At 32.2% G+C, this 26,267-nt stretch overlaps 1 protein-coding gene across 1 annotated transcript in view; it reads left to right on the forward strand.

Moving 5' to 3' along the window:
* Positions 1–25,335, forward strand: part of LOC140449457 (uncharacterized) — a 58,896-nt gene extending 33,561 nt beyond the window's left edge. The window contains exons 5-6 of the mRNA XM_072542633.1: positions 6,258–6,325; positions 25,230–25,335. Coding sequence (XP_072398734.1) covers positions 6,258–6,325; positions 25,230–25,247 — 86 coding nt within the window. The 3' untranslated portion in view covers positions 25,248–25,335. The remainder of the gene's footprint in view (positions 1–6,257; positions 6,326–25,229) is intronic.
* Positions 25,336–26,267: the final 932 nt, after the last annotated feature.

The following is a 26,267-nucleotide window of genomic DNA, read 5'->3' on the forward strand; positions in this document are numbered from 1 at the left end:
GGATTTACTGTATCACTAGAGTAACCGTTATCACTGTTATTATCAGAAAGAGCATTTTTGATCACATCCTGATCATCTAAAGGCCCATAGGACTCTTCAGAATCCTCAAACAGGTTGGATTCTGAGGATGATAGATGTTGAAATCTTCCTTGTAGTTCAGAAGTAGAGGCACGTGCATTTTCCGGAGATGCTGCTGGCGGATTTAGATATTCCGGTGATGCTGCAGTTGGACTTAAATTTTCTGTGGATGTTGCAGGTGGGCTAAGATTTCTCGGGAATGCTGGAGACATACTTAAATTTTCCAGAGATGCAGCAGTCGGACTGTGATTTTCTGGGGATACTGCAGGCGAACTTAGATCTTCCAGGGATGCTGCTTCTTGAACAATTTATCGATATCCTTTCTTCTGGCCAAAAGCCATTATTCTACGTGATCTGGAACTCATTTTCACAGCTTTTCTACTCGGATCTGCTATTTAACGATTATCTGAAATAAAATAATCTTGTGTATTTACCGCATACATAATGTAATTCATGTAACACATGTAATTTTGTGACCCACCCGTGGTTCACAACGACTGTGAGGAAAAATTTTAACTCAGGTACGTTGTGACCCACCGGTAGGTCATACACAAAAACACCCAAAACTCAAAAAAACACAATATGTTGGTATAGGAATTACATTTTTTTACATTAAAATAAACAAAAATATAGCGAAAATTTTTTTTAAAAATTACACTTTTATGGATGGATACATAACTATGGAACTACCCTCGTCTCAAACATGTTAAAGCATTTATAATAGCCTAAGGTACAATATAAGATCGATCTGCACTGATCTGGCTAATGAATAAAAAGTATTTGATATGTAATTTAGTATATATTATAGTTAAAAGCAATAAAAAACAAGGTGTGTCTAATATAATTTTGTCCTGACTATAATTAATAATTAATAATTAATAATTAAAAAATAACTTTTTGTATAAATTAAAAAAAAAATTAGCCCGGACAGATATTATTTTAGATTTATGGATCATTCGAAACAAAAAAAGTCGTAAGTTGTATCGTTTTCGAGTTATAAACAATTTAAAACTGAAAAAAGAACGAAAGATGATGTTTTAAATGTTTAAAAAGATATTTAAAAAATATAATTTTTGAAAATACGAAGTATCTACATTCAAGATAAAACCTTTTATCAATCAGTTTTTTATAAGTACTTTGGACTTATTTCATTTTGAAACATTCTTTTTTAGTTGTTAATGTAGCCCGATCGTCATTCCCGATAAGAAACTTTCCTCATTAATAAATAAAATAATATTATAAGGTAACTGTACTCTTTACCGACAATTTCCTATTACCGACCGCAATGAATTTTTTCAGTATTAGACGCATTATGAAAAGTCCATATAACTACTAAAACTTTTAACAGTTTTCTTTAATAAACCATAGATATGGCAACATTACAAACATAAGCCAGCCGCTGACTAATGCCAAATTTGACAAATTTTAACGGATTTCGCAGTGGTGTTGCAAGACTTGGTGCTTTAAAACTCAAAATCAACCCTTTACCTACCGGGCGGTCGGAATGAGGGGAATAGTTCTGCAAAAGCAAAGGTATTATACTAATTGCTCTTCTGCCTAACTCCACACATATATTGCAACCACTAGATGTTGCTATTTTTAGGCCTCTTAAACTTTCCTGGAAAAACAGGATCCATAATTGGCGTATTAAAAATAATAGCAAAAAACTAAAACGGAAGATTTTGCACAGGAAGAATATGCTGTTGTTATTTATACTTACTGTACTTTCCTACAGTAAGTCTTGGCTTTGACGGTACGGGACTAGAAGTGAAGACTATGATAAGAAGTGGTTTACATTGGAAATGGCCTGAGAAAGAGGATATTTTATCATATTCAGAAAATAAAATATTTTAAAAAATTAATTCTTCAAAACCTGTGAATACAAGGGGCATCAATGCAATTCCGGAGATGGATGCAATAAAAAACATAATAATAAAAAAATAAAATGATTTCATACCAAACTTGAATCTATTATATATGCCCAATATATTATGTAACTTTTTATTTGTTGTATTATGAATTTATATTTTTTAAATTATTAAAATCTTCAACTAAATAAATAAATTAATATAATTTTGTTAATTACTTAAATAAGTAGTCCCCCAAGAAGGTCGCTGATAGGAGTGAAATGTCCGGTAATTAGGTGCTTGTGGTCGGTAATAGCAAAAAAATCGGTCGGTGATAAGTGAGTTTTTTTTTGAAGTCGGTCGGTAAAGGGAGGTTTGTTCATAATTATTAAAACATTTAAAAAAAGAATTAAACTGTGATAATATTTTTTTTCTATATTACTAGCTGAATTGACTAGATTAAATATTACCTTTAAAAATTATGCAAAGAAAAATAAAAATGTATCCTTTTTGTTATTAAATCTGCTTGTAAGGAAAACCCTAAGTGGTCGGTAAAAGGTAAAGTTACCGTATTTTATAACAAAACTTGTCAAACATATTTATCAGAACCTTTTAGAAGAAGGTTTAAACTTGTTTAAATTTATGTTCTTGACGATTACCAAAATGATATTTTTTAATAGTTTTTTGAGCCTTAAAAATCGCCAGTTTTCGTTATTTTATTATTTAGTTGTTTAGAACTCGAAAACCATCAACATAATAGAAAAATTACAAACGGCCTTTTATGTTTCGAATGATACAAAAAAAATATTATCTGTCAAATACAAAGTTTGTTGCAAATTAAAAAAAATCATTTTTTAATTATGAATTAATTATAGTAAGAACAAAATTATATCGAGAATATATTATTTATATTCTTTTTTATAATTTTTAACATACTAAATTACATATCAAATAATTTTTATCCATTAAACAGATCGATGCAGGTCGACCTTATATTAGATTCTCTACTATAAAAGTAAATTTTGAAAACGCACATTTTGTTATTTTAGTTGGAAAAAGTATAATAATTACATTTATTAAAAATACCACTAAGTCCTTCTAGGCAAAGAGCTGAAAGAATCAGATAGATATAAGAACCAAAGAAATAATGATTATTACATATAAATATGAATTACAAGATAATCCTACTTTAGCGTTAACGGACATTTAACAAAAGGTTGCAGATAAAATTGAAGTTTGTTCGAAAAGTGTCTTCAATGTCATTAAAGAGTATAAAAGTACCCAACCCTCATCTGTACCCAAAACAAATCAAAATCGTTCAAAATCAATAGATTCTGTAGATGATTTTATTAAGAAAGCTGTAAGAAGAAAGGTTCATCAATATTTCTTCCGTAATGAAGTGCCTACAATTGACAAAGTCCTAAGAGATGTAAATATTGATAATGACTTACCAAATTTTAAGAGAACCACGTTTTACATACTTACGAAAATTAAATTTTACTTTTCAAAAACGTGGAAGGAACAGTTTGCTACTTGACAGAAATGAAATTGTGCTATGGCAAAGAGATTATCTGTGGAAAATAAGACAATATAGATCTGAAAATAAAACAATTTGTTACTTATACGAAACATGGATAAATGCTAGCCATACAAAATCAAAAGTTTGGGTGGATGCTTCTGTGACTTCTGTAAGACGTGCATTTTTGGATGGGCTGTCGACAGGCTTAAAAAATCCCTCAGGTAATTAAAATTTAAATAAACTTTGAATGGTTTTACTATTATCTTAATTATCACTTTTACGAAAAGGAAAAGGACTGATAAAATGTCACATCGAAAGTAAGAATGGTTTTGTTTCAAATGCACTGTGGGCTTTTAAATCGAGCAAAAGTGGAGACTACCATGAGGAGATGAATGGGAAGTCATTTAAAAGTTGGCTCCAAAAGATTTTACCAACACTGGAAAAAAATGTCGTATTTGTGATGGACAATGCGCCTTACCATTCCAGAAAATTGAAAAAGATACCCATCATGACAAGAAAAAAAGCAAATATTCAAAATTAGCTTCGCTCAAAAAAGATTCCCTTTGAACCAACGCTGTTAAAACTTTTAGAAATCGTTAAACATAATGGCGAATATAAGTACATAGTAGATAGTAGATGAACTGGTAAGAAGCACAAGTAGAACAGTGTTAAGGTTGCCCTCGTACCACTGCGGGCTGAGTCCAATAGAGCTTGTATGGACGCAAGTCAACAATTATCTTGCTGCCCATAACACAACATTTAAATTTGATGACATTAAAAATTTATTTCATAAAGGTATATCTGCTGTAACCATGGAAAAATGGAAAAACTGCGTCAGAGATGTAAAAGAAGAAGTAGAACCAAAAATGTGGGAGTTGTACAATTTAATTAAAGCCCAAATTGAGCCCCTTAATATCAACAATAATGATGACAGCAGTACATCAGATTTTGAAAGTTAATACCGCAAATACGGTAATTTTATAAACTTTCTTTTCGCGTAAATCATTTTTATATTTAAAAAATTGGTGTACTATAATCTGTATCTGTCAAAGTTTGTCTGTTTGATATTGTATCTTTAATTTACTAGTCCGGCCCTGAACAAACGCGTGTTTCCAGCATCCATTTGTATACATCGACCGTAGCTTGAAGTTGCATTTACTTTTCAGTCAGTCATTAAATTTTTAAAATAATAAACTTTTTCCATATAAACCAAATCCATAATAATGTATGATCTGGTTCACTTCTGACCTGACATCATGTTTTTTTACTATACCCTGTATATATATTGTTGTGGTATTCAAAATTGAAGAGTAAAAGTATTAAATGTACGATGAAATCAATATTTTAGAGATTATAGAAAGTAAAAATACTCCGAGCTGCCTCGAATTAACCAAAGGTAATCTTAGTCATAAATAATCTTTTGTATAAATAGAAGTGGATAGTGCGGGTACAATGAATATAAGTTACCGATGGTTTTTTCCCATAAGCCATAAAGTGTTCCGTAATCCGGGTTTGCGCCATGAACAGGACAATAAAAATAGTTAATAAGTAAGTTAGTTAGTAAGTAAGTTAAGTTAATAAGTAAATGATTTTTCGGAATCTGGAAATACCCAGTATAAATTAAGTGTCCTTGTAGAAATAATATGAATTAGGAAAGTTTGTAGGTATTTCTGATTTAATGTGGGGAGTGGTATGCAAATTTCTGATTGGCCGAGAATTGGGAAAGTGGTGAAATGGGTGTGTATAAGGATAAAGGAGATGAGTGAGAGTTAGTTAGTTCCAGTTTCTTAAAGTAAATGGTTGGTTTTCGAGTTGGTTTCCAAGGGTAGTAAGTGATAAAGAATAAGTTGTGAGTTGGTAAAGTAAGTGTGTCCGACGATAGTTGATCTGGTACAAATTTGTAAGTGAACTTTTCCTACTTGTATTCTACGTATCGCTGTTTATTTCGGAACGAGAGATTAAGTTTGGCGAGAGGAAAAGAGGCTGGCATCATTGGAAAGGTACGTGCATTCGAAGGAGAGCATGGAAGACACTAAATTGCAATATATTGTTTAATATTGCAAATTACATAGGAGGCTGATAGTTAATTTTGCATAGAACGAGGAATTGGACAACTCAAGGCAGAGGAAGCGTTTCAACGGGAGAAACATTCATAATATATTCAATTTCAGAATTTTGGGTCAAATAATATTATATCATATTAGTAACGTGTGAACAAGTTGTTGATAGTAGAAGGAGATCAAATTTGTTCTGAGAGGGGACACGCAGCTGTGGAGAGAATTGGATAATTTATACAAATTTTTCTTGGTACAATCGATATATCAAAATTGCATTAGGAAAGACACTGAATATTATTTAATTTGTTTATGTAGAATAATAAGCTGGATTTTAGATTGTAATTGTATTATATTATCCATGCAATATTGAAGGTGCACGTACGTAGAACGAATTTTGTTTGATAAACATTGTATGCTAATAATTTTTGGAGGTATTTTAATCAGTTTATTTTATTACATTATTTTCATATCATATTACGTTGTTTTATTCCGTTATTTTTTGGACCTAACCCATCAGCTGTAAAGTATAGATATTGAAGCTCGAGTAAAACCTGAGATAACAAAATTGAAAGGTGTGATATAAATCAAAAATTTTAATAATGTTTTATATATATTTTTTGTAAAGTTTTAAAATTAAAATTCTTGATATCACATTAATATATATATATATATATATATATATATATATATATATATATATATATATATATATATATGTATATATATACATTAATAATTTTTTGTTTTTTATTGTAGACTCTAAGCTGGAATTCAAAGACAAAGTCTGGAGTATAATGAAATGTCTTCACAAAATCGATTCAGAGGTGAGTAACACATTTATAAGCTTTTAGGTTAAAAACAGCTGTAAGAAATAATAAAGACATTATTCGTTGCTCGACTAGATGTCATCAAAAATATATTTTAATCTTGCATAAAGAGAAATGGCAATAGTCAATTCCTAAGAATGTAATGAATTGGATCCATGGTCTCGATCGTATTTAAAAAAGGCCAAAGGCAAGAATTGAATAAAAGTGTAAAACTCTTAATAATGGGCGACTTGCTGTAAGTTCTACATAATGGATAGAAAGCTGTAATATATTCGTCGTTTCAAATTTCGACCGATCTGATTGTGATTACAATCTGACCAATATACTGATCTACAGGTAGTATTGTTATTATTATCTGGGAATAAGTTGTAGTCTGTCCTCTCTATGTCATTTCAGAACAAATAAATAAATTGCTGGAAGCATTTGTTTTTCCTAAGCCTAGATAAGACTTTGTTTAGTCTTATATTTTAACAAAAATTTATTACCAGCTTTAATAGTTCTACCACAAAAACAAAACCAAAAAGAAGATAGTTCTCATGCTATGACTTCATTAAGAAGCTTAAAAAATAGAAAATCACCAGAAGAAGACAGAACCGAACGAACTCTTAAAGTACGGACGACCACATCTGACCAAACAACTATTCAGAAAATAATAGAAAAAAACAGAATACCACCACAATGAAGATCTAAGCATCCAAATACCTCTAAATTAAAAATAATTTATAGTAATAACAAATAAGCGGAACTAAATTATAACACTAGCCGAAGAAAAACGAGACTTTATATAAGGAAGATCATGCACCGACTCTATATTTATAATCAGGCAAGTGCAGGAGAAATCACTGGAGTACAACAAACCGGCATCTTATGTTTCATAGACCTTAAAAAGGAATTTGACAGGGTCAGAGTAACATACGTTAGCCACTTGTATGCAATAAAGATACTTCTAGAATTAAACCAATCGAAAATATCTACCAGAATAGCACAATAAAAGTAAAAGTATAAAAAATCGGTTGCCTGTAAAGTCAGTTTTACGGGCGAAGATTTTACGTGACAACGTCTTTTTCTCGGTAGAATATTTATTGATATGAATATTATTAAATTGCACAATAGGAACAAGGAATTGAATGAAAATAAGAATTGCACAAATTTTAACTATAGAAATATATTTTGTTTACTAAAATATTGTACATGTAAACTTAAACTTAACTAATTTCTATTTGAGTGATTTTGTTGAGGATAGGACGATGATAGGAGAAATATGAAATGAAAGGAAGTGTTTCTGCTGTAATGTGTCTTGAACGCCAAGAACGCTCGAGAAAGACAGAGACACAAGCACGGAAGCACGCATCGATTCAACGCGCCTAATTCTCTAGTGCTGTGCGCGCAGCGGACCGATCATGTTTCAGTGGGAGAGAGACGCAAGGCATTCGCCGGTCCGGCGGGCCTCTCTCTCGTTCGGTGACTCACTGTAACAGACGTGAGCGGGCGTTACACTTTTTCATGAATGACTCCGAGCCACAACCTAATTTAAGACGTTGTCACGTCAAAACATCTAACTAACATAATTGACGTTTCCAATGGAATAAGTAGAGGATTCTTTGATTATTAAATCTGATCATGTATAAAATAATAAAAAAAAAAGTAAGAACTAAAAAAGAATACGAACAAAGGGAAAAACAACTTAAAATAAGCTGATATGCAGACGACGTAATACTCCAATTCTCAATTCTCAAAGTGAAGGTGATTTACTGCATATGATTTGGCAATTTAATATAACTGCCAGACAATGATTGAGTTTGAATATCTGGGCATTACACTATTTAGCTACGGAAATCTCGAAGAAAAAAAGGGAAAGATCAAGTGAATAGAATAAATACAGCCGCAAAATGCCTGATTGAAACAATATCACAAGATAAACACATGACACCACGTGTTACCATGAGGACACCAAGAGGACAAAATGAATGCTAGAAAGAGTCAAGATGAAACTCTTAGAAAAATTGATGGCAAGACACTATGGGAGAAAGCTAAAAGTACAGATATACGACGGAGATGCAAAATAGAAAACATCAAACACTGGATAAGAAAGATAAGAGTAGAATGAAACGATATTATAAGAGGAATGACAAAAAATAGAGAAGTATTTATTTTATTATAATATTTAAATATAAAATAAGTAAAAACTTATATTTTTATTATAAGTACTAGCTGACCCGGCCACGCGTTGCTGTGGCTAAAGTTTTTGTTATATTACATTATAGTAAACAATCTAAGAACATCAGTCACGGAGTCCACTATGCTTTTTCACACAGATGGTATTTGTAAAAAAATTTGGTGATCTCCTTATTTGACTTTCTACTACTATAACCCTTTAGTACAATGAAATTATTTACGAACAAAGACGAAAATGTTGATGTTAGTATACAAATTCACTGGATTGAGATTTGAAGGGGAAGTACGTTGAACACAATTAATTAAAATGTTCTTACACTTGATATTAAGCAGAAATCCATAGGTACAAAATAAAAATTTATCAGATTTATTATTTCCATTTAATTTTATAACAAATATAAGTATATTACAGTATAATACAGTAAATAACATGTGACGCTTAAACTCATGAATGAGGTAGGCAAGGCAGACAGTCTTAAACTTTTAAACATTAATATCTATTTTTTTTAATTATAAATACTTTCAATTTCAATTTAATTTAACACCAATCGGTGCACAATGTTTTTGGTTAACCTGTCTTTAGCTAACACAAATAGATTCGACGGTTTCCCAACACGTGAACACGCAACATATAGTTGCCCATGAGAAAAACATGGATTTTCCAAATCTAAACCACAAATGGACATTGTTTGACCTTGAGATTTATTTATAGACATGGCAAAAGCTAAACGAATTGGAAACTGTAGCCTTTTGAAGGATATGGTAGAATCTGATGGTATCATCGGAATACGTGGCAGCAGGACCACTTTTCCTTTAAACTTCCCAGCCAAAATGGTTGCTTCAAGAATGTTTCTCTAATGAATTTAAAAATTCAATCGGAAAATTTACACTTTCATTTTCATCAACAACAGTATCGATTGATTTAAAAAACATCAGATCACCTGGTAACAACTGTTGTATCTGGAAGTTAATTGCGTCAACATCAACGTTTTTGGCTGCCAAAATCGTCCGTTGACTAAGCCATTCATGATTCAAATAATTATTCTGTATATCCGGGAAAATACTCTGAATCAATTTATTTTTATCCTGAACAACAGTGCAAAAATTGTCTGGTAGTTTAATGCATTGCGTATTTGGTTACAGTTCTATTTTACCGTTCCCAATATCTAGTAGTTGTTCGGAAAATATTTGTGCTGATGGATCATTTTACAATTGTACTCGCATATTTATGGTCAATCAAAGTGTTTCAACACTTCGCCATAAGAATGATTGTTTCAAACATGCATTAATCTCATCCGCGAAAGTAGAGCGAGGTATAACCGGTAAGGTCTGCCGGAAGATAGCACCACCGAAAAGTTTATTATTGCTGTTTAAATCTTGCATAGTTCTGTTTAATGCTTCAAGTGAATATTTGTGTGCCATTGTGCACTCATCCCAAATTATTATAGAACTCTTCCGCAACACTGCAGCTATTCCATTATTCTTTTTGATGTTACACATTGCATCTGGTTTATTACGAACGTCCAATGGCAGCTTGAATGTTGAATGTGCTGTTCGCCCACCATCCAGTAAAGTAGCCGCAATGTCTGACGATGCTACTGCTGATGCGATTTTTTGTTACGACCGTATTTTGGCAACAATCAACGATATTAAAAATGTCTTACCGGTTCCACCGGGTGCATCAAAAAAAAAACCGCCTTGTTCAGCAGCAACAGCCAGCATAATCCGATCATAAATAATTTTTTGTTCTGCTGTCAGTAATGGTTCACTGTTCATGATAATTGTTGCTAAACTTCCATGGTCATATTGATTTTCTCGTTGTAAATCGGTATTGACTAAGTCGGTGGCTGGACGATTAGGTGATGGCATACCATAATGATTAAGTGGTAAATTTGAAATAAGAACACATAAATCCTCGATCAAGACCAATGCTTCATTGTACATCTCTGGTGTATAATCTATGTTTTGGCATTGATTTGCTTGTCTAATTCGGTGCAAGATGTCTTCTGTCATACAATTTTTATATTTTTCCCACAAAGTTTGTGCTTGTGAGGGATAACACGTCGTCAAAATAATTGCAAACAACTGACGAATGTTATTCGGTGTTGATGTCAACGCCGCATCAGCAAGCGTTAAGTCCCAATGGTTATCGTCTTCTAGCAATTGCAGTTCACGACATGCATCCTGGTATGTATTGAATACTCGACCATTAACTGTTCGTAAAAATTCAAAAGACGTTGGTCCGGGAACATTCACCAATAACAAACGTAAATAGAAGCACTCACGTTGCTTTGGATGTACCGTGTAAAGTCTCCCCAATGTCTTAGCTTTGAATATGCCTATAATGGAAGAATGTGGTTTTCCTTGTTTCCGTGGCTCCCATTTTTTACTGGATTTGTTCCATGTGAAATAACGTGGAACATCACCAAACACCAATGTCTTCGCGAATTGGCCAAAACATCAGGTTTTTGACATAATGTAAAAAATTCAGTTAGAGTTATTTTCGGAGCTTCGAACGCTCTTTGGAGAACATTTTCTTCAGTGAAGTATACACGTTGACCGTTTTCAAGATGTATTGCCAGATGTTGGACAGCAGGATCTCTTTCGTGGATGGGAAAGCTGAGAATATGCCAAATAGCTTCATTGCTGCAAATGTATCTGCCCATTTGGTATCGTGCTATTTCGTCATTTTTATTTATGTTTTGTACTTCAAATATGGCCAAATCACTGCCTTTGTTTACATATTTACAAATATACTTAATTGATTTAAGAGAACTGCAAAGCTCAACATTGATATGAGCTTTGTAAGTTTTTGAAAGTAGTGGTGAGTATGATACCACCCACTGATTATCAAACTCAACTTGATTTGGAAAGTTCGGCAGTCGCATTGTAAATGTGTGGCCACCATTCTCAGTACTTCTGCGGCGATACATTGGATAACCATCAATATCCGTGATCGTGTCATTCGTATGCGGCTTTGGGAAGTTTTTTTTTACATTTTCCATTTTCCATGCACGGTAACGTCATGTTGAAAGCACCGAATGGCCCATGGATCATGTGTTTGGTGACAATATCAAATAATTCTTGATCAATTAATGGGTCTGGAATTGCGGCTGAAATTATTTGATCGATTTCTTCAGGACGGATTCTATCTTTAAGCCAAACCAAAATGTGAGCATGAGGCAAACCTCGCTTTTGCCACTCTATCGTATACAGCCAACAACGTGTGATACCAAAAATTGAATACATATTTAACAATAAAATCAATTAAGGATTTAAATTTTTGTTTAAACACACGTGCAGTTAAATCATGACGATGAATGGCTTGTTGTGCATCGCATCTTGTATGTATTCCTGCATGTTCCGTGGACTGCCGATGTAGCTTGAAGGTAAAATGAAAGCATTACCGATGTCATTGGGATTTAAATTTCCATCGATGTTTCCAGCAACAGCATCTCGTAAGTGAATATATTCTTCCGATCGTAGTTTTGCCTGGTTGAATCGAAGGAATCGCAAGCGTTCGCTTTCGACCTTAGCATACATATCAACAATGTATTGATGGAACAGCTGACGATATCGAAGGATATAATTGTCTTGATGTTGCCTAACCATTATTCGGTGTGGTATAGTATTTCATTGAGCTAACTTTATTATTTCTGTAATCACCTAAAAAAATAAAAAATAAAATGCAATATGAAATTAAAATCTATACATACAGTAAGAAAGTAAATAGATAATTGTCAAATTTACCGGTATTTAGATCATACTGTTTGATATTAAGGTGATATTCATCTTGTCCTTGCCAAAATATCAATGGATATTGTAGTGCGTCATATGAACGGTGTAGATCCGAAATCGTACTGACAGTGTTGTCTCGCCGTGTAATTTTTATAGATCTTTTGTCAACTGGATCACCAACCATGATAACAGCAACCTCATCAACAGTTGGAGCGTTGAATCTACCAGCATGTTCACCTAATGGTACTTTGTCGGCTTTTATGACGATTTGATAATTGTCATTTTGCAGTCGTGGCGAAACTCTTTTGATCAATTGAATTAGTTGATTGTGATCTTCTAAAAAATTTTCCAATAATATCACAATTGCTCTTTCCTCTGCTTGTTCAATAAAATTATACAGGCACCGAGTCGTCACGCGCTCTTCACAATCGCATATTAAATAAATTTGAAGAAATTTCGGATTGTTATCAGGCATTGGCATCAGTGATCCGATTTTATGGTACACCTGGCCTTGAATTTTGAATGTAGTTTCAAAATTACGTCCATCGGATGCACGATTGCAAATTTTAGTTGCCCCAAATGACGTCATTTAGAAGCAAGAATTAAATTTGCGTATCTTACGCAAAAATAATTTGGAATTATCTGAATTGCCAGTAAGAAGGGATAATAAAGGCTCCGGCGGAGCGGGTAGAGGTGACAGCACAACTTTTCCTGATGCGCAGCACATGCCGGCTGCTTCATTCCGAAATTTCAATGCCTGACAATATTGACATACTTTATCCATTCCACCGATAGCAATTTTTCAATGCGCTGAGTAGTTAATATCTGGTGCATATTCAAAGGCAAGCCGAACGAATGATGCACGTGTTAATGAGCGGCTGATCCGTTGCCTTTGTCGATCTAGTACTCGTACTGTAGCTATGTTTCATTCTCGTGCCGCTGTCTTGTTCTCGTAATGTTCTGTTGCAGACGTTCGTCACGCTGTTCTTGAGATTCTTGTGCACAACTTTCTGCAGTCCTGATTCTTTGAGCTGCATTTCTTGTTTCGATTTGTTCTGGTAATTGCTGATCTCTTTCAACACGTTTGCGTCGTGACCCTTTGCTGCTCGCGTTGTTGAGGTTAGATTTTTTCGGTGGCATTTGACTGAAAATAATAATTTAATTGTTTAAATATGAGAAAAGAAAAATTGAAAATCATTCTAATTAACTTTTATAATTATGTGATAATACTGACATGTACATATTTAAATTATAGATTTTAAATAATAATTTTAATAAGAATTGAAATACTAATTTAATCGTTTAAATATAAGAAAAAAATCTGAAAAACTTGTTATCATAGCACATTGAAATAATAAGTGCTAAATATTTTTTAATAGAGGTTAAATAAAAACAATAAAAAAAATATTTGTACAACTATTGAAAAAGGGTAGGAAATTGTGTATCATTTTTGCATTGACATTTTAATTAAATTTTATAATTATGTGATAATACTTATATACATATATTCAAATTAAATTATAAAGTTTTGATCAATGAAGCACAAATAAGTAAAAAACAGGATTAATTTCACTGTATTATCTTCATTATAATATGAATTCAATTTACACTTCAGTCTAAGTAACACGTGGCCGGCTATGCTAACACCAAAAATTTCAAAAGTTGAAATAATTGAATATACTATATTCGAAATACGAACGAAATACTATACAGTATTTCGTTCACTACAAAATAAATTTAATTAATTTTATAGCGTCAACAACACGTGGTAATTATGCTATTAAAATGTATCTTATATGACACGTTCGTAGATTTACCATAGCAGCGCCATCTATTGATTACTTACTCAACCCAGTCGAAAGGTATCGACATCTGTTAGAATCATTTGGAGTTAAGAGATAATTGTGACTGTCAAATAATAACAGACAAATAATTAGCAATAAATTAAAATTGCGACTATAATTTGAGATTTAAACTATCCTATCTCTCAAGTTGGATCGAACTGCACATGGTGTGTGTATTTTATTATAATCGGTTAATTGGCTTAGGAGTCCATTGAAGACAAACATTGTGACACGAGATTTATATATATATTAAGATAAGATATACAGCATATAATGGGTTAAAAAGTTACAAACACACATACAAGTTATTTAGATATTCTATCGATGCTGTCATCGCTAACATGATATCCTCTCGCCCTCTATTATATGATCGTTTAGTACATTTTGAAGTGATATGGGTAGTTGTTTGTACTGTTTGTTGCAAGATATTTCAGATTTAATCTTCTAGGTATAGTTGTATACAGGGTAAGACTTATATACTGATAAATTTTATCAAAATTACTGCAATCCCACAAAGTAAAAGAAAAATACATACACGTAATACTTTTATATTAAAATATATATTTAACATAGTGAACAAATAAAAAAAATAATTTTTTATATAGTATCAATATCATCGCTATCGTTTAAATATATACCTTCTTTATTTATAATGTTTTGGAACTGTAAGTATTTTTCTTCTAGTTTTTTGACATGCTCCATACATTTTTTCCAATTATCTGCGGTAATATTATTACATTCCTACAACAGTCGAAAATGATTTAGGAGAATTATTATTTTTCCTCACATTACTTTTTAATTAAGACCACAACAATTCTATTGGATATAGTACACAATAGTAAAGAGGTAATCTTAATACTTTATGACCATAATAATACCAAAATACAAATTCTTTTTCCTCTAGAGGGGGGATCATTGGTGACGCAATTTTTACTACCATCGGTCCAACATTTTTTAAATATACCGTGGGTGTCGAACCAAGTTTTATCCAAATAATACAAGTTCTTCCCTTCACTCCCAAAGCACCTTAGACTCTCCAAATAATTGAACCTCTGCTTTATTAAATGGCTGGATTCCGTAATTTCCTGCCGTTTATTCACTGTTTTAAACATAAAACCATTAGATTTTTAAAACCTCCAAAAAGTAATTTTATGACACTCGGGGATTATTTCTTTGTTTCTTAATTCATTCAAAAATTTATTTAAAGTTGGTAAGTTATTCACTAAATACATACCTATATTATGATATATTGTTTCCCATATAGCTGATAAATGAAAATTCGTAATATTCGATGGCTCCAGAATCCTTTCTTTTTTTCGCAACACAGGACCGTCTTTTATTTGTCCGTACACAGAGGATCGTGGCACTTGTGTCAAAAAAATCGTCTTTTTGATCGCTTCTCATTTATCCATATAGTCCATTTACATCATATTGATAGCACATTATGTATGCAAATCCCTAAACTGTTGATACGGGTGACTCAATGAAAAAAAGATATTTGTCAACAAGTTTACAGAAGTATATAGGAAAACAATTTTAAATTGAGTATGACCAACAGGTATAAATATTGAAGCAGAATAGAATACAATAGTTTTGAGGGTTACTAATCCCTAAATAAAGCTGCCAGTGTCGGAGTGATGGAAATTAACAGTTACTAATGAATTTGCAAGAAATGTAAGATGTTTATTTTATTGGTTATATATAAAATAATTTGTGGCAGTAACAAGGGGCGATTTGTAAAAAAATGAATATTATTTTAATCAAATTCCATTTCAGATTCACTGCTTTCTTCAGAATCTAAGGAATCTTCAACTCCAATGTTAATTATTACCGGTTCCAGCATTGCATCAGTCATATTATCCAAATTCCACATTTTATTTCCTTCCTTGTGAGCATGACTAACAGCATTCTTCCAATTTTCTGGAGTTACTTTTGATAAGGAATGTTCTAATAATTGTTGTGAGTCTTCTAATTTAAAAGTTTTGTTATTGCGTCCGACTTCACCCTTTACTTGAGACCATATATTTTCTATCGGATTCAGATCACAGTGGTATAAAGGTAAACGTAAAATAATTACATGACGGTTTAATGCCATTTCATCAATTATATATTTTTTATAAGCTGCTTTATGTTGCCTTACAATGGGTAATAATTCCTTTTTTGTCGAATTCTCCTTGTACTCAATTGCGTGTTTATCCAACCATTCGATTATCTCTCCTTTTTTCCATGCCGTTGTTGGCAATTTTACTGCTAGTCTTGAATGGTAACTAGCATTATCCATGACCATGACAGAATTTTTTGGAATTAAATCCAACATTTGCTCAAAATATTCTTCACAAACGTCAGCAGTCATTTCCTCGTGGTAATTTTTGGTTGATTTTGAGGCAAAACTTAATAATCCACCATTGACAAAACCGTATTCGTTTCCAATATGGGTTATTATGAGTCTGCGTCCTTTTCCAACAGCAACATTGTTTATTCCAGTTGATACACCTTCGATGAATGCCTGACGGGAACTTTTCACATTTGTATCAACCCATAGATATGGTACAGTATGACCTTCATTTAGCCAAGTCTCGTCCAAATAAAAAATTGTTTTCCCTTCTTCTGGATACTTTTTAATAGTTCTTAGATAATCTCGTCTTCAACATACAATGTAATCTTTTTCAATTAAAACGGATTTTGTTCTATTCTTTTGCCAACGAAATCCCATCTCTCTCAATAGTCCCCATAATTTTTTGTTGCTTATGATTGGTAACTCTTCGTTTTCTCTAATTAATGTTTGGATTTTGTCCAATGTTGGAAATTCTTTGTTAAAAAAAAATGAGTGGACGCTGCGTCTTATCATGTTTTTATGTATTTCTTCAATTTCCAAGGGTTTACTTCCTCCACTCTTCTTGGGAGATGAAAACAGTTCCTCCTTTTCTTTCTTTAAGGAATCTATAAATTGTTGCTTCTCCAACCCCTGTCATATTTGAACACATGTTAACGATTTCACGAACATTACTTAATGAGGCGTTGATGTACAAGTGCATCGTGTACATGTAATATTATATTTTTCTCTCTTAGACTGAAGGCACCTTTAAAACTACACTTAACCGGGATAAAACCTGTTGTCGACGTCATTTTTAAATGCAAATAACAAAATATCGACACCAAAAACGAAGGTAGGTAAGACATGAACAATGTACATCTACAAACTAAATGGAAGGTGCAAACAATTTCTAATTTATATTATTGGCATAACCTGTAATGTGGCATAAAAACTACTTAAACTATCATTAGTGAAGCCTTATCAGTAATTCCAGGTAATCGTTCAAAGAAGGTATTCTTTTTGTGTCAGGCGATAACTTGTATAGAAAACAATAATCACCGTTAAATTACTGTTTACATTAATTTATTTCGTGAAACATTGAATTCTCTCGTTAATCACCCGTGTATAATTAACAATAATCGTGTGGCATATATACCGACGTTTTTTACGCACAAAAAAGGTATAGTGAGATTAGTGGACACTTATTTTACAGAAGATTTTTTAAAAGATAATGAATTGTTGACGGCATCTTAAAATATTAATTTTTTTATTTATTTCAAAACAAGTATAGGGTGACGCCTATGGTTTTTTGACCTGTTGAGGATTTGTATACATAATGTGATATCAATATGATGGAAAAGGACTATAGTCGAAAGAAAACCTGTAATTTTACTGTTTAAGGAATTCTGCTCGCAATTATGCGTTTTTTTTTTTAATAATTAATCGGCAAATATGATTAACTTTCCTAATACCGGTTGGGACGAATTTTCACCCCATTTTTAACGTTTTTATTAATATGTGTAATTAGGTTTAGTCAATCGCTTTGACGGTTTAGGACATTGTTATTTGATGTTCTAAGAGTACAAAGAAGCAGTAAAACTCAAAATACCGCAAACAGAAAATTAAATATTCTCGTCGGATTTCGCAAAAATGTATATGGAGCGAGAATTCTCCCCACGTGGTATCGAGTGTTTTCACGTTCTACAAATCTGATTTTATCAGTTTAGACGAAAGTTTTGAAAAATGGTTACACCAATTACTTGCCATGATGTGCACTCACATTCTTTACATAGGAGTTGATTGTAATGCGTTTTCCTTATCTTTGAAATTCCATTCTTGCTATTACACAGTTGGAACTTTTAATTTCCCTATTAGCATATTTGTGTCTAGATTCTTCGAAGCATCACTGTCTAGTTAGGATTGTCTCTCTAAAAATTTGTAAAGTGCAATTAGCCATAAGTACGTCTGATATCTGATAACTGCTAAAATTACTTGTTTATTTGGTGAGTTTCTGAATTGTGCCTGTCTTCTGTCTTTGATTTTTAATATTTTGAGTTGGTACTAAATAAAGTATACAGACGATAAAGAGTTAAAAAAATGGTAAGATTAATGAGATATATAGAATCCTTGTGCTTAAAAGTAAACCAAACTACTGTGGTGAGAAGTCGCCCCACCTGGTACTGGTCGTTTTAAAATTCACTCGGTATTTCTTGCATTTGCTTATTAGATAACGTATATGACGACCGTAGTAATTTTATGTCAAGTATGATATTGGAAACATTTGATGGAATTAGAGAAAAGTGAATGAATATTAGCAGAATATATATTAAATAATGTAGGACTAAGTCCCTATCCCTGAGGCAACCCATGATAAACAATTTTTAAACTGTACAATTCATTTCTACGGTCTTTGATGTATATACATCGAGAGAAATATAATTGTAATATATTAAGAGCAGTCAATTTAATTTAGTAATCCCAAATTAACAAATACTACAAGAGAGACACAAACAGAACTAAGAACAATTTTAGGTACAATACATTACAATCATTCTGATTGTAACGATAATTATTATTAAATGATAAATATAATCCAATGGAATTGTAACTCAATTAATAAAAATAAACCCAATCTCTTTAATTTTCTTAACGAATCGACAGCTAAATTTGACATATTATTTGTAAATCAAACTTGGCTATCTCAAAATAGAACATTCAACTTACCAGGTTTCAGTCTAATACGTGTAGATAGATCAGATGGATACGGAGGCATTGCTATACTTATAAAATATTGTCTAGTTTTTAATGAAATTCCAATCCTCACAAATTTCTATTCTCAAATAGAAGTTTGTGCATTGCATGCGTATATCAATGACCTTAAAATTTCCTTAGTTTGTATTTATAAACCTCCCAAAACACAAGTAACTAAACATAACTGGGCTAAACTTTTTTCACAGCTGCAGGGCGATGTTGTTATATATGTGGCGATTTTAATTATCATCACACTCCTTGGGCTCCATATTAGATAGTACTCAAGGAGATCGATTGGTAGATACCATCGACAATACTAACATAAATATTTTAAATGACGGACAACCGACCAAGATAGACAGACCAAATGAAAGACCTTCCATTATTGATCTCACTTAAGTTTCCCCAAGTCTCGTGTGAATGGAAATGGAATCCTATAAACGATACATTTGGATCTAATCATTTTCCTATTCATATCACACTATCTCGAGAATACACTGCCGCTAAAATCATACCTGCTAGAAAATGGATTCAGATGACTGGATTTTTTTCCGAAACCACATGGAATCACAATTTGATAAAAATTATAATCACAATAATTCCTTTGAATTCTGAATTAATTCAATAAATAACGCAGCCTCGAAGTTAATCAAATCTCGGTCAATTAATTGTAAAAAAAACACCAAATCCCATCTGGTGGGACAATGAATGTACTATAATTGTTAAAAACAGAAAAGAGGCCGATAAGATATATAAAAATAACACAATTTTTTAAAATTTTCTTAAATTTAAACATATTCAAGTCAAAGCTAAATTGATTTTCAAGTAAAAGCAGCAGCTATGTTGGAAGAATTTTATTAATAAATTAAATAAAAATACCCCAATCTCAAAAATTTCGAGCTTAATAAAAAAATATCTAACAAAAATTCAGCTTTCAAAAAACAGGTAATCTCTGATAAACAAATAAACCAAATTTTTGATATTGTATACCAAATATGCTTAAAGGATCTAAACTCAATACTGTAAATCACTCTATGATTACGGATTTCAGCATTGACGAAATTAAAGCTGCAATTAACACCTTTAGATATACTGCCCCTGGTCATGATTTTATTACATATGAGATCAATAAAAATCTACCCGAGGTTGATCTCGATATAATAAAAATATACAACGATTGGTGGGTAAATGGAAAATAGATTGAACAGTTTGAACAATTCACCATTTCTTTAATATTAAAACCTAATAAAGATAAAAACTTCGGTTCTTCCTTTCGTCCGTATTATCGTGTATAACTAAAACGTTTGAAATAATGATAAAAACAAGGCTAGAGTAATATCTCGAGTACAATACTCTCTTACCTACTACTCAGTATGGTTTTAGGAGTAAGTATAAGTATCTTGCTTGTATATTTTTTGATATAAAAGGGGCTTATGATTCGGTTAATCTAAATATACTTAAACAAAGATGGTTGATATTGGTTTGAGTGAAATGACTGCTCTTAATATATTACAATTATATTTCTCTCGATGTATATACATCAAAGACCGTAGAAATGAATTGTACAGTTTAAAAATTGTTTATCATGGGTTGCCTCAGGGATAGGGACTTAGTCCTACATTATTTAATATATATTCTGCTAATATTCATTCACTTTTCTCTAATTCCATCAAATGTTTCCAATATCATACTTGACATAAAATTACTACGGTCGTCATATACGTTATCTAATAAGCAAATGCAAGAAATACCGAGTGAATTTTAAAACGACCAGTACCAGGTGGGGCGACTTCTCACCACAGTAGTTTGGTTTACTTTTAAGCACAAGGATTCTATATATCTCATTAATCTTACCATTTTTTTAACTCTTTATCGTCTGTATACTTTATTTAGTACCAACTCAAAATATTAAAAATCAAAGACAGAAGACAGGCACAATTCAGAAACTCACCAAATAAACAAGTAATTTTAGCAGTTATCAGATATCAGACGTACTTATGGCTAATTGCACTTTACAAATTTTTAGAGAGACAATCCTAACTAGACAGTGATGCTTCGAAGAATCTAGACACAAATATGCTAATAGGGAAATTAAAAGTTCCAACTGTGTAATAGCAAGAATGGAATTTCAAAGATAAGGAAAACGCATTACAATCAACTCCTATGTAAAGAATGTGAGTGCACATCATGGCAAGTAATTGGTGTAACCATTTTTCAAAACTTTCGTCTAAACTGATAAAATCAGATTTGTAGAACGTGAAAACACTCGATACCACGTGGGGAGAATTCTCGCTCCATATACATTTTTGCGAAATCCGACGAGAATATTTAATTTTCTGTTTGCGGTATTTTGAGTTTTACTGCTTCTTTGTACTCTTAGAACATCAAATAACAATGTCCTAAACCGTCAAAGCGATTGACTAAACCTAATTACACATATTAATAAAAACGTTAAAAATGGGGTGAAAATTCGTCCCAACCGGTATTAGGAAAGTTAATCATATTTGCCGATTAATTATTAAAAAAAAAAACGCATAATTGCGAGCAGAATTCCTTAAACAGTAAAATTACAGGTTTTCTTTCGACTATAGTCCTTTTCCTTGTTGCATTGTTCCGCAGGGGAAGTTGCGATTCAACAAAATGTGTTAAAATGCTGGCTAATTCATTTGCTAAAAGTTCTTCTTCCATCTCGTTCCAAAGGTAGCAAAACCCTTCCTTTGTCTTCAGTTCAAATATAGTGAGATTGTGTACCGAAAGTTTGCGCCTGTGGTAAAGGCCTGAAGCGTTTGATTTCGGGCATAGTAACAGTGATTGAAGATCAACTGCGTATACGTGCTCTTCATTCATTTTATCTTTTGACTTTTCTTCTCTAGCTTCATCTTTCTTTGTTCTGTGGGTTTCAAAATCTTCTTTAGTAATGTGATTTAGCTTGTGTGCCCTGCATATATCACATTGATCCTTTTTTGGCCTGCACAAAGATAAATTCAGGTCCTCAAAAGCCTTCTGAAATGTACAAGAAGAAAGTGGCTTATAATCTTTTGTCTTGCACCAGTCTTCTGCATAGAACTGATACAGTTGAGCTTTTGATAACCAATTTGGTTCCAAGTAAAGTTTTTTTGAACTCGCCCGGCAATAGTGTGATTTCACGTTCGGTAAAGTCAATACAAATTCTTTTAATGATTCCAATCTTTTGTTTAAATCATGTTGCCTTGACATTCTTTTTGCATTTTGTTTATTTGCTGTATTCTCATTCTTCTTTGTTGGATTCTCATTCGTATTTGGATCAATTATTAAGTCATCATTTTTTTCTGTGATATTTTCAAGCCATTTTTACCATTTTTTTACCAAGTTTTTTACCATTCACTCGCCCAAATCCAAGGTTGAGAGTAATGTTTTCTTGCAAACACGGACTTTAGTAATTTGATCAATAAATAAGTAATACTTAAAGGAGTAAGATCGTCTTGATATATTTTCTTTTGATCTATCCCGAGGTCTTTGTGCCGAATTCACATCAGTTGAAGTTTTCTCTAACATTTTTCTCTCTTTCCATGTTAACGCCCAAAAGTTGTCAAATGTTCTCTTTTTTCAGTTGTCAAAAATCTTTTTTCTCTCTTGTTCTGAAATGTTATGACATTTAAAAGTCCTTGGGAAAGTCCTATAGGAATGTATCCTGTTACTTTCCCATCAGTTAATTTCCTTCTTATGTATTCCCTCCCTTGCTCACGTAAAATCTTTGCCTGTTTACACTGCCAGTTATCCTCTGAAACTTGATTTCGTTTTTTTCTTTTCCTGTTTGAGAGCTGATCGTTAACATTAGATAAACTATCTGGTTCCACTATTTCTTGATCGTCAATTCCTGTATGTGGTTCATCAATTTCAATCAGGTTTTCCGTGATGTTTTCAACTTGTTCATGTAATTCTCTACTAAGGGCTTTACAAAATTCTTAGAAAATAAAACTGTAGGTTTGGGTTTTAGAATTGGTTTATTAGTACCCACTTCAGCAACCTCCACAAGTGTGTCAGTACCATCAACACCTACATCTGATTCTACTATTTTGATCTTTATTTTTTGTATGTGTTACATCCATTTCAATCAGGTGTTCCGTATCACGTTCAACTTTTTCTTGTAATTTTCTATCATGGAGCTTTAAAGGCTTTTTAGCCAAAGCAAATTTTTGTTTGGATTTTAAAATTTGTTCATTGTGTACTGCAGCATATACCACGAATCCGTTTGAACCATCAACCCTGCATCCAACTCTGAAGTATAGTTTGTCTTAACTGCTGTCTCCTTGTCATGACTGCTAGTATTTTTTTCCGTATTAAAACTATAACTAGAATAATTATGATCAACACTTTTAAGGCTACTCAGGGTTTCATCACAGTTTATTTTTTTAACGGCTGTCAGGACTTCACTCTCTGAAACATCTAAACTAAAAGATAAATTTTTAAAACGCAAACTAGAGTCTCGTACAACTGTCTGTATTGGGAATAATATACCGTCATCTTTTACAATGAAAAATCCAGATTGAAAATCATCGCTTCTAACATTAGTATTGTCTAGAGTTGACTTCTATATTCCCTCTGCTGGAAAAGATTCGTTCTCTTCAAGTGATTTTGTGGTGTATTTTGCTACTATGTCGGTGTATAAACCGGAGTCATCTAAAGTGACTTTATTGTGTTTGTCTCAGGAGTTAAATTGATTTTTTTCTCTGTTGGTATAGATGTATCTTCTTGAAACGATTTAGCTGCACATTTTGCTAAGTCTAAAATTTTTCTTGTTCTCGAAAATATTTTTCTCCTGCAAACAAAACAAAATCCTGTTAGTGGTCAGTTTTATTTGAAAATTTGAGTACCTAACTCCCTGAGTTTACACCATTCTTACGTAAACTACCATTGTAAAAACACGTAACTCCATCATCATTTATCAATAAAACTCGTAACTCCAAAAAAAGTTTGTAACATAACACTTAACTCCTAATACTAAATATATTTATAATTTGTCGTAAAATCCTTATGGTATAATATAGTTGATAATTATTCAACATCAAATGTATTAAAACTTTATTATATCTACATATTTCAACAGTAAACTATTTAATATACGAAGAGTAAGTAACAAAACCCATAACTCCACTGAATAGAAAACTAACCAAACATTTTGATTTGTAAGAAAACCAAGTAACTATAATGTCCTTGTAATGTATCGATTTGCTAATATATTTAAGCTTGAACAGGCGAGAATAATCTGAGGTTAGAACATTAAAGTAACTTACCATCAAATTTGAGAGTCATTAGATGAACTGGAAACATAATATTTACACAGGCAGAATAAATCAGCCAAGCACCACACAACACACGTGCTACACTATGGAAACAGGTTGCCACAGCCAGGAGTTACGAGGTTTGCATTAACAAATTTGTCACCAAAAACGATACGTGTTTTGCTTTTTCCATTTCTATAATTAGTTAAACTCTTTTGGAGATTATGTTTTTAGGCAGAAATGTAGAGCTATCATAAATCATTATAATAACTTTAAAATCCAAAATTCGATTTATTTGGAGTTACGTGGTTTGTTAATTAGGCCGTCGATTTATTATTTAAATTATGATTGATATATGATATAATATTATTAAGATTTGTTACTTGTATCCATGTTATTCTCTATAACATTATATGGGGGATCCTTCACAGACGGGGAATTGTGCCCGTCCTAAGTATTATTCATAACAATTTTCCAATGTACTTACCGTATTTAATGTATACTATATCTACAGTACCTAAAAACCTGACTAATTTGTTAATTAGATTCACACACTTCACGAAAGACAACCGCCCTGAAATACTTTTCGTCTAGACTTAAATAGAATTTGTGTGTTTAGTACTATTTGAATAGTAAAAATTCGTGAGGAACTTTGAAAATTGTGTTTAAACTTAACAGTTTTTTGACAATTGTTTCGAAAATATGTTTTTGTTAGATTTATAATACAATTTAGATTTAGATAAAAACATTAATTTTTGTATAAATATAACGATATCTGCTGTTTTTTATTAAACTAATATTTTTCTTTTCTCTTTTAGAACTTTGTGTTATTCTAGTATGGATCGCAGAAAAGCAGACAATGATGGGTTTTTATTACAAGTATTTCTTTTTGTAACAAATAATTAATAAATTTTATAAAACTTATTTGCTAAATCATTGTTTTGATCAAATTACGAATGGTTTACTAGCTTTTATTGTATATTGTGATTATTATTATCATTAATATATTCTTATTTTAACAAGGTAAATAGGCATAACCTAAACCTAGTACAGGGCAGCAGTTATTTATACACAGACTTTGGAGAGGAATAGTCACTTAATCTTAACTTATCAGTGATTCTCAATATGTGGGGCGCGACCCTCTATGGGGACGCGCTATTATAAATCAGGGGGGGGGCGAAGGCATATTCAAAAAAAAAACACCAACAACATTGACTAATTTACTGAAATCAAAGCACAACAAAATACGATTACGATTACGAAAAAATAAAAAATATAATACACGTCAACACTGATATAGCAGGTACCCTTATAAAGAGCACTGTATTACTACTACACAAGAACTTATTGATACTTAATTATGAACAAGTTTAATATATATTAGTGACTTTCTGGGACCTGTTTTGTAGAGCAAAGTTTATCGAAAGATGGTTTAATATAAGAAATATACGCCCTAAGATTTTTTTCTATATTAAGCTGCGATTTATATTTGGTCTTTAAAGCAGCCACCGCCAAAAATCCTATTTAGCAAAGGTAGGATGTTGAAAACGGACAATACTATACGTAACGCTCCGGTTTTCGATGCAGAAAACTCATCATCGAACTGTATTAGCGAAGGAATATCATGGTAGATGGATTGGACGACGAGGTACGATAGAATGACCAACTTCGTCACCGGACCTCACACCATTAGATTTTTTTCTGTGGGGATAATTGAAATCTAATGTTTACGCTACAGCACCTGACAATATTGACATTTTGAAACGAAGTGTTAAAGAATGTAGGGCAATTTCCCCCGACACATTTGAACGAGTACGGCAAGAGTTTAGAAATAGGATGCATTACTGTCAGGAAGT

The sequence above is a fragment of the Diabrotica undecimpunctata genome, chromosome 9 (assembly GCF_040954645.1).
Source record: "Diabrotica undecimpunctata isolate CICGRU chromosome 9, icDiaUnde3, whole genome shotgun sequence".
NCBI lineage: Eukaryota > Metazoa > Arthropoda > Insecta > Coleoptera > Chrysomelidae > Diabrotica > Diabrotica undecimpunctata.